At 43.7% G+C, this 10,356-nt stretch overlaps 1 protein-coding gene across 1 annotated transcript in view; it reads right to left on the reverse strand.

The window, feature by feature from the left end:
• Window positions 1–10,353, reverse strand: part of DFNA5 (deafness, autosomal dominant 5) — a 42,407-nt gene extending 32,054 nt beyond the window's left edge. Inside the window, exons 1-2 of the mRNA XM_012720750.1 lie at window positions 10,276–10,353; window positions 3,175–3,404 (exon numbers count right to left, since the gene is read on the reverse strand). Of these exons, the coding sequence (XP_012576204.1) occupies window positions 3,175–3,385 (211 nt within the window). The 5' untranslated portion in view covers window positions 3,386–3,404; window positions 10,276–10,353. The remainder of the gene's footprint in view (window positions 1–3,174; window positions 3,405–10,275) is intronic.
• Window positions 10,354–10,356: the final 3 nt, after the last annotated feature.

Consider the following 10,356-nt stretch of genomic DNA (forward strand, 5'->3'; position numbering starts at 1 on the left):
AAAAAAAAAAAAAAAGTCTCAGCAGGCTACACCCAGTCTCCTGAGAACTTCAATTGGCTTTTTCAATTTCCCTGACCCAAGATCACATGGGGCAGTGAGTTCAGTTGTAGCTGTACCAGATATGCTCCCCAAAGGTATTCAAATCCTCCTAAAAGCTGCGATGCTTCTTTCCATCCATCACTGTCCCAAACACTTGTATTTCTTTCTCTCCAGTTAAGAAAACCTTTCTCATTCTCCAATCAGGTTTACGAGAATTAATCACCATTCACTATCTTTGCAATTTATAAAGTAGAAATTCACCTCCACCATCACCCCCTCCCTAAAAAGCAGCAGCTATGAAAATGTCACAAGCCTTTTTCTAATAACATCTGTGGCATGCACACACTTTGGGAAATGATGTGGGAAGCAGCAGAGAGAAGCTGTTGAGAGCTCCAGGTTTTATCTCTAATATTCCTAGCTGGGAGACACTATAACATTCATCTCCCCACACTTCCAAGTTACCAGATATTTAGAGATAATTCATATCTACCTGATGGATTCTGTTGCAAGTTGATGCATATATATCATTATCTAATCCAGAACCTGCATATAGCAAGAGCTCAGTGTATCCGCTGAGTTTAGAGCAGGGCAGTATCACTTTGTATTACACCAGACAGCCATATTTTAGCAATGCTAGCTTCAGGTCACAGCTGGTCTTCATCAGGCTCACACCTTTCCTGCGGACCCCACGGTCGGTGGGAACAGTCAAGACTATGTATAGGGGTAGGGTGCTGCTCTAAAACACAGCACCAAGAGACAGCATCTGGGAGCCCTGCAAGTCACCGACTGCTGCTGGTGGGAAGGGAAAACTGAGAGAACCAACAGACTCTCCCTGGGGCTGCCAGCAGTCCAGTACCACACTCCAACCTCTGTGTCGCACACACAAACTCACCAGTCTGACAAAAATAACACAGGGGAGGCCTCCTGGATCTACTCAGTAGACAAAGGAGAGGCCCGCACCCATGACAGCCGCACTGCCGACAGGATCCAGAAGCAGGGCTGAGCCTGGGCTGAGAGGACTGGCATATCTGAGTGCCTTCATTGGTACAGCTGCAACTGGACTCACTGCCCCATGTGAGTCTTCAAGATCTCTCGGGACACCCCAAAAGAAACACTTCAGCAGCACAGCAGTGAAATGCCAATTATTCAGGGGTCCACGGTCTATTCTGTGAAGTTTTTTCTCTTGCCCATACTCAAATTTAGTTATTTCACCACTCAATAAGAGTTCTACCAGAAAGCACACAATATCCAGGAGGGGGTGATGACATAAAACAGTGCATCTGCCCGGTGCTGGGCAGTTCTGAGAGTGAGCCCGGCCAAAGTCAGCACTGGCTTGGCTGTTGATCTTGAGAAGTTTGGAAACTGTCACTGATCTCTTCTATTTCTGCTTGAATGGAAAGATACTATCATAAAATCACATTACTTTTAGGTTGAAAGAGGATTCAGACATCATTTGTCCAATATTTAAGAACTGATGATACTTTCATATATTACCATGTTGCAAAAACCAATGTAATAATGAGTACCAAAAGTCTTTCCAATGCCTCCACCCTCAGTCTACCACTGAGAAAGTATGCTAAAGCAATTGCTTAGAAGAAAAACAAAAATTCAAACCAAAATATTCATGACAGTCTTATTACGCATTAAACTGGAACAGTTAAGTTAGGGTGCATACACACAAAAGAATATGTTTGTTGAAAATAGCATTAAAAATACTTAAACTGGCCCTCCTTGGTTGTGCAGCAGGTTAAAGCACTGCACTAAGAAGCTTAAGCCACTTCCGCATGAGTTCGATTCCCGCCTGCCTCGGAGGAGACCACATGGCGCGGCAGACCTCTCCTGACCTGCCCGCTGCTCCCCTCAGCAGTGTACTTCATCGAACTGCCTGTTCTGCACCCCACTCTGTCCCTGGTGAATCATCTCACCCTCCACATCTCTGGCCTGTTCCGCAGTTCTGTATGAATCTTTTTAAAAAAAAAAAAAAATACTTAAACTTATGAAGGAAAACATACAAGACTAAATTTAAAATAAGCAAGAAAAAGTACATGTATATGTAGTATGTTCCTAATTTTGTTTAAAAATTTGAAAAGGGTCTCCCTGGTGGAGCAGATGTTAAAGTCTCAGTGCTATGAAGCTATCACCAGCTACTGCAACATGAGTTCAGTCCCTGGCCAGGAAGCTGACCCACAGGGCACAGCAGACATCTCCTGTCTCGTCTGCTGCTCCATTCAGCAGTGTTTTTCAGTAGATCTGCCTGTTCTGCTCCCAGTCTGTCTCTGGTGAATCCTTTCACCCCTTGCACCTCGCCTACATCCTAGTTCTTGTCTGCATAAATAATTTCTTTTTTTTTAAAAAAGAAAATCTCTACAGTGAATATAAAACATGATGCGATATTGTTTTCAAAATTTTGTTGAAGAGAAAAGGTGGCTACAATCCAAGTATTACTAGGAAGCAAGCCTTGGTGAAATTGTTGTCCATTTATTTTCTTTTTCATGCCCTTCTACATTCTAGAAATACTTTCCTGTCATAATGAGTTTGGTTCTACTCTTGATGCTTACTGACAGCTCCTCCCTTTCTGTCACACACCTGGGAGAGCTGGTGGGAAACCAGAGTCCCTCTGTGGCACCTACAGCAAGCCACACCGCCCAAGTCCCACGTGGGCCTCCTCACCCCAGCCCCACATCCTAGTCTAATAAAAGCTAAGACCATCTCCTCGTCCTCCCTTCCATCTAGCTATGTTTGGACCAGCTTAGGAATCTGTACTGCTCTCTCTAGAAAGCTTCATTGTATGAATAACACGTTCACACCCTCCTAATGAGTACGACAGTGAGGCATCAGCCTCAACATCAAATAAAATTTGGGGTCGTAGATTCATCCCACTTATGGTGGGTGACCACTACGTCCATAAATAGCCTTGTGTTCCTTTGATTCCAAAATCAGCAATATTATTTTTACAGGCCTATAGAATTTTGTTCACTTTAAGAAGGGATATTCTTTTAAACCTGTAGGCCCAAACAAAACAAAACCAGGATATTATAATGATTATAATATCTTACATTCACTCAAGACAACATATGTCTAAAAGAAGACTCATCTTCTGAGATTAATTTGTAGAATATATCTCAAGAAACATACCTGGATTCAGAGATTGGTCTTCGATGAGTACATCTCCAAGGGTAACAGATAAAAACTGATACTTCGGTCTTTGCCAAAACCAGAATCTCCTTTTTTTGGTGACCAGACTTAGAAGTTGTAATCTATCAGAGTCATTCAAGTTAGATACTGCAATCAGGTTACCGCCAGAGTCAACTTCTCTAAGAAAATTCCTTGTTGCTTTGGCAAACATTTTGAGAGTTCCAAATTACCTGGAAATAAACAAGGTATCCCAAAATTATTAAAGGATTTTTTCCTAAAATTACCTTCTCTCTCTCTCCTCTCAATCAGTATACATGAAAGAATGCCTTCCTCCTAGAAAGTTACTAGCTTAAGTTCAGTTGATGACAATTCAAATGGAAATACTGAAAGATATTACATATATAAGTCAGGATAAGCTACATTACACACTTCAGAAACAACTCCCAAATATTAATGGCTTCTAACAGTATGGTTTATTTGTTGCTCATACCACAAGTCCAATACAGCACGACAGGCGAACTTTCCTCATCATTGTCATTTAGGACTCTAGAACAAAAGAGAAGTTACTATCTTGAACACTGTCAGTCATCATCCAGCAAGAGTTCTGAAAGGCTCACACTAACAAGTAAATGGTCCAACTGACCCAATTCATGTCCACTCACAACTTGTCAGAATTAGTCACATGACCTCCGCCAACCATAATGTCAGAAAATACAATCCTACCAAGTATCTGGGATATTTGTTGGGCAACATACCAATGTGTATCTTATTGATGACTACTCCTTTGCAGGAACAATCATGTCTTTCTCTACACTGTGTAATTACCCCTATTCCTAAATGGAAAATAATTAGCTACTATTCAAAAAATGAATGAAACTGTAAATGTCACAGAAAATGAAAATGTCAAACTTCAATTGGAAGCAAAAAGAACAGACACAGTGGAAAGCAAAAAAGTACTATACCTCATGGAAGAAACACTAATTGGTAAACAGTGTTGGTTAGCTGGTTAAGCATTTGGAAAGAAAAGTCAGATCCCTACCTCATAACACATAAGAACAAATAGTCAATGAATTGGAGAGTTTTTTTGAGGAAAAACACTGGCAAATATTTGTACAATTGTAATGAGAAAAGCTTTTAGAAAAACAAAAGGCAAACTGAGAAAATATTTGTAATATTAAAAAGAACTTTATTAAAGAAAACTTTAATAGAACTTTACAAATAAAGCTTTCAACTAGCAGAAACAGGCAATCATCATAAAAACAATTCACAATACAGGGCCTCCCTGGTGACGCAAGGGGTATCAAGCTATAGGCAACCACTGCAGCACAAGTTTGATCCCAGCCAGGGAATTAATACACTTGGCACAGCAGACCTTTCCTGTCTCACTTGCTGTTCCCCTCAGCAGTGTATTTCAGTCACTCTGCCTGTTCTGCTCCCTACTCTGTCTCTGGTGAGTTCTCTCATTCCCCCCAACATCTGGCCTATACCTCAGTATGTAAACAATACCTGGATGATCTGCACATAATCTAATATATATACATACATGTGTTCACATAGTCATTATAACTCAAAAAAGGCAAAATAACTGCTGAAATATCTAATACACAAGAACTATGCTTTCTTTGTATTGGTACCTTGTTATCTAGCAATCACATAAAGTCATAGAACCTGAAACTGGAAGTAATCTTAGATGTTAACTAATTCACCCCACTTTAACATGAATCTCTAGAGCATCAGAAAGCATTTTTCTTTCGTATCACAAGTCTGTGTCTAGAATATCTTGTCTTAGAATATTGCATAGCCCAATAAGCCTGTTATTTTATATTAACAATTAGAACAAACATTTAAAGGGATTCTGAAACATGTAAAAAGTTCCTTTCTGATAAACAGTAAACTGCAAAGACAGCTAAGTAGGCTAATTCAATCTGTTAAACACAAGGCTCCTGCATGCAAATGAGCCCTCATGTATCCATTTATTACAGCATGTATTGAACCATCAGCCATCCTTTTTAAGTATCTACTACTCTTTATCCAGCTACTGTATTTACACACTGAGGATACAGACAAAAACAGTCTGGTCCCTTAATGATAAGCTACTAATTTGGTGGCCAGATGTGAAATAAACAGCTAAGGTTTATGACAGATTGCTACCAAGAAATGACCTGAGAAAAAGGCATCCAAGTCTAACTAGAGAGAGACACGGGGTCACCTGTGAAGAAATCATCTTCAGGTAGGTCCACCAAGGACACCTGCTGTGGGCTACACAGAACTAAAGGGACAAAAGGGCACTGGGACAGGCTTCCGGCAAGAGTAGCAATTGCAATTACAAAACCCCCGAGCTCGCAGGAAGAGGTGGAGGGTTGTGGAAGACCACATAAGGCAAGATTTGCGACCAGCCAGGACACTGCACTCTGTGAAATGCCCATTGCCACTTCTTTCACAAACAAGAATTGCTTGTCTAGCTCTGGGGTTGACACCTGTACCGGACTGCAACTTCCCAGAATGGGAAAGAGAAAGGAACAAGGTCAGGAGGCCTTGGTCTTGCGTCCTGGAAAAACTGCACCTCCCCTGCTGGGGGCATAAGTGGAGCAAGAGTCATGGGGGGGGGGGGGAGGCAGGAGGGGGCTGTCTAAAGAGCAGCGTGGTCAGTGTGGTCACTTGGAAAGATCATATGGAAGCAGAACAGGCAACGAGCTGGAGGGAAACATGGTTAGGGATGGACAACCAAAACTGATGCTGAGCCATGTCAGCAGCAGAGGCTAGATGAGAGGCTGGCTTGGCAGATTCCCAGGAACTCTGGCTGGATGAGAGGCTGGTGCTGAAAGAGTGCCAGGGATGGCCTCTGGGTATCTCAGGTGTGGGCTGGCTGGCTGATGAGATGGAGATGCCAATCACCAAAGGGGGTCAGGGAGGAAGCATAAGACAAAAAGGCTGAGACTATAGCTACAATAAAGTACAATATTTATCTTGCCAAACACCAGAAAAGAACTTTAAACAAATGAAGGTCTCCCCCAGTGACCCAGAATTCACCCCATGTGTCCAAGAGAAGAGCTGCCACAGAGACTGCCTCCCATTACCACTGACCTCTATTCTCACAGTTTTTCTTCTCAGGCACAGCCTAAAAAAAAAATGGGAGTTCAGTCACTTGCCTTTAGAGAGGCTTCTAAGGAAGCCGACTCAGGCCTACCACTAACAAAACCTAACACGGCACATCTGCAGTGGCACCAAAGCCCAAGGAGTGACACCTGTGCTCCTCACCGGTTTAGAGAGGAAAGGGGCCTGCTGAATCAGTTTCAATGTTCCCGGTCCTGCTCCTCCTTCCTCTGTCCCGACCCGCCCCTCCCCCCCCCCCATCTAACATCACAGCCAAGTTGCCTTCTTGACCAGGCAGGCTGCTGATTGCTTTGTAGGCCTTGATTAGAATTAAGCTAACTCACTCAAGGAACGCTTTGAGAATAGTTCCTTGTGAAGTGAGAGGTGTCTTTGTTTATGTTTGAATACAGGATATATTTACATAGCTCAAACATCTACATTATATAAGAAGACAGACGCTGAGAAGCCCCATTCCTACACAGGTCCCTCTTCCCTTCCACTCTTACTTTCAAAATTCTCAATACGGAAGTTAAGTAAAAAGGAGTTTAACACTGTTCTTTTTAGACTCAAAAACCCTTACTTTCTGTCATGGAACAGTATCTCCTGGAGGTCTTTCCTCTTCCTCACAATGAGAGGGCAGTCCATCAGGCAGGCACATCCTCACTTAGTTAATCTGCTGCGTATTGCTGACCACTTGGGTTATTTCTAAATTTTGTTAATATAAAAAGACCACAGTACATTCTCTGGAATATGCCTTCTTCATACATGTACCTGAAGGGAGAGTTAAAATGCCTGTCTTGGAGTGGCTGTGACATTTTGCAGCCTCACCAACAAGATGTAGTAGTAGTCTCAACCACAGAGCATGTTATCACCTGTATCCTGATCAATCTCATAGGTGAGGAATGGTTTCTTGGGGTAGTTTTAGGTTATATATTTTGGTATAAATGAAATCAAGCACTTTTGTTTAAAGGCTTTTTCTTTTTGACTGGTGTCATTTTTGGTGTTGCTTTTTAAAAAATTATTTCTAGAAGCTTTTGATATAATATAAAATTCAAGGAGGATATAGGTTAGAAATTCAATATAATTGAGTTTATCATGTACTATCAGGAGACAAGCTGTCATCACCGTTCTCAAATATCTGAAGTAACTGTCTGACAAAGACCAATAATAGGCCCAGTGACAAGTGAAGTTAACAATCTAGAACTCAAATTCCCTGACACAGACAAGAACAATAATGGCTTAATTAACCACAAATCAAACTATAAATTCAGATTTCCACCTGGCAGTAGGTAAAAATAGCCTCAGGAGAGATCTAGCTCAAATAGCTCATGGCCTAAAAACCCACTGCCCTCCACAGCTGTGTCTAGAGAGCCTGGGTATCAAGAACTGTGTTAGCAAACAGTCCTTTCTCACCTGTCAAGGGCTTCCCAGCTCGAAGCAGACTAGCAATGTGTGTACCAAAGTAAATGAAAGCAAAGGCAAGGATAAATCAAACTCCTAGACAAAAGACTTCAAGAAAGAGACCCAGAAAGCAAAACAATACAAAGCCAGAAAAGCACAGGGCCAACAAAAGTCACTGAGTCTTAGAAACAAAAGAACCCTAAAAACCATCACCAAGATATTTGCATGGGAAGATACTATCTTCACTAGCTCTTAAAACAATTCAGAGTGACAGGATTATCAAATCTTTTGACTTGAAAAGACCCAAACCTCCCTTCTACACAATTCAGGATGCTTCTTCAGAGCAGCTCTGCTTGACCACTGGGCTACTGTTTGAGGAAGAAAGCTCAGCATCATTTCTCTAAATAGAGGATCGACGGCATGGAGAAAACCTGCAGAGTGCCAGACACTGAGCTCAATCATTTCTACACATTTCCTCACTTAATTTTCACAATAACCATGAGTAGTCATTTTACAGATGGGGAAGCTCAAGTTCAAAGATGTTAAGTAACTTGTCCAAGATCACAAGGGAAAAAGGCAGCAGCCCTGACATCCGGGAGTTGACACAGCACTATCAGTTACTGCTGGCCTGGTGTTCTCCTGGTTGAGCATTGTGACCACTCTGATACATCAAGACACAAACAAGACATCCACTAATCCCATCTGACCACAAACAAAATGCCAACACTGTCCAAACCACAAAAATGACCAAGACACCACTGTACCACACCATTCCTGGTGACAGCTGCTTCCTGGCCACAGCTGTAGGCTCACTAGCCTTCCCTCCTTCCACACAGGATTTAAGATAATCAACCACAGAAATTCCCCTGCTTCTTGACAGCAGTGAGCAAAGTCCAATTTCCTTAAACTTGCCCCCAAATCATCAACAAACCCAATCCTATCAGCCTTTTCTAATATCACACCCACTTACCAAGATTCTGCAGAGCTCCGGGTGGGAAGCCCCCCCTCAACGCAACAATCCCCAACCTGTTCAACACTCAGTGTCTCCCAGGAGGTCTCTAGCTGGTGGGTTCTTAATGTCATCACACAGAGAATTAGTGCTGAGCAGTGATTACAACCAAGGTCCACCTGCTCACGAAGCCTGAGCTCATGACTACCCCACAATTAATGCCCAGTTGTTTTTCATTTTTAAAAGTTTGGGTTATAGATGATCCGTTTTGTAAAATAAGACATCGTGCTCGAAAGGGTAAACTTCAGCTATAGTGGAAGTAAAAATCACAGCTATGGGACACACTCTTTCTTCACTATCCAGGGAAATGAGACATAGCTGTATGTACTTGTCTCCTAGTTAACAACTTCAGCACATTTTAAATTATTTTTAGTTTTCTAAATAACAAAGTGCTATTGAGTCTATAAGTTAAAACAGAGGTGTGCTCCTGTCACATCTTCCAGTAGAGGGGCTCATTTTTACAGAAGATGAAATATTAAAGATCAGGTACTCTGAACATCTCTAAAATAAAAATCAAGTGAAAGAAGAAACAAGTGATGGTGACAAGACAGGCGTCAGCTTGAAAAGTAGTCAGGGTGTGGCAGCAAAGGCTTTTGGGAAATGGAGCGGACTCAAAAAAGAGACTGATTAAACACAGAGAAGAACTCCCTTGTCCTCCTGAGTATTCAAAAGCCAAAAAGAAAAGAAACTTCTGGAAAGCACAGAAGCTTGCTCATAAAGCAGATACGCTAAGGGACTGCAGCTGTGAGCTTTGGTCCCCAGTTCTCAAATCTCACTTCTTGGGCACAACTTGCCACGCTCCTGGGTGGTGGATTCAGAAAACAACTAATTTACTCTATTTCAGCTGCTTCTGTAGCTGCTATCTGCTGTTGAGCCAACAAGACACCTATACCTCTCACCATCCTGTTCGCTAGAGCACAGCAGACTTTCCATGAGTGATTTTCTCAAGGCTCACAACAAACGCCTTCCTAGGAGTCGCCCTCTAGTCTTCCCCTCTCAGGTGCAAATGCTGAGAGGTTCGCCCTGGGGTCTGCCGTGCCCACAGCTGTGAGGTCACCCCTCGCAGACCCAGAACACGGGAGGGTTGGCGGTGGGAGCCCGGGGAGGGGACACTGGCCTCGTCCCCCATCTCTGGTCTCTTATCCCAGGCCCAGGAGGAATGTCTAGAGAAACTGAAGAAAGCCCACAGGTGCTCTGGCCTCTTTGCCACCCAGGCCAGAGAAACCCTCTCACCCCCGAGGAGAAAGCAGAAAACAAAGGAGCTCGGGGAGCAAGGTGGTGAAGCAGGGTGGACAGAGGTAGTGGCTGCTCAGGCAACTGCAAGGAAGGAAGTGGCCGCAGGGAAAAGGAAGGCGAGGGGGTGGGGAGCGGGTGGGAGACAGGTTTAGGGAACTGGGCTAGGAAGGGAGAGCGCAGAGGGGACGCGACGGGGCCAGCAGCCCAGCTGCGGGGCGGCGGAGCGCCTCTTCTCCCGGAGCAGAGACAGAGCTGGGGGGAGCTGTCTCGCGGAGAAAAGAGCCACGTAGAGTTGGCTCCCCGTAGCCAGACGTGCACAACAGTGAAAGTGGGACAGCAAACGCGCTGCCTCCGGCACTTACCTCCTGGCTCCCGCACCCGGTCCCGCAGCCGCGTCCAGCGTCCCGCGCTGGCCGGAGTCCCAGCGGCCCCGGGGCGGGCGG

This window comes from Condylura cristata, unplaced genomic scaffold, assembly GCF_000260355.1.
Source record: "Condylura cristata isolate star-nosed mole 26May11 unplaced genomic scaffold, ConCri1.0 scaffold00005, whole genome shotgun sequence".
NCBI classification, from domain to species: Eukaryota; Metazoa; Chordata; class Mammalia; order Eulipotyphla; family Talpidae; genus Condylura; species Condylura cristata.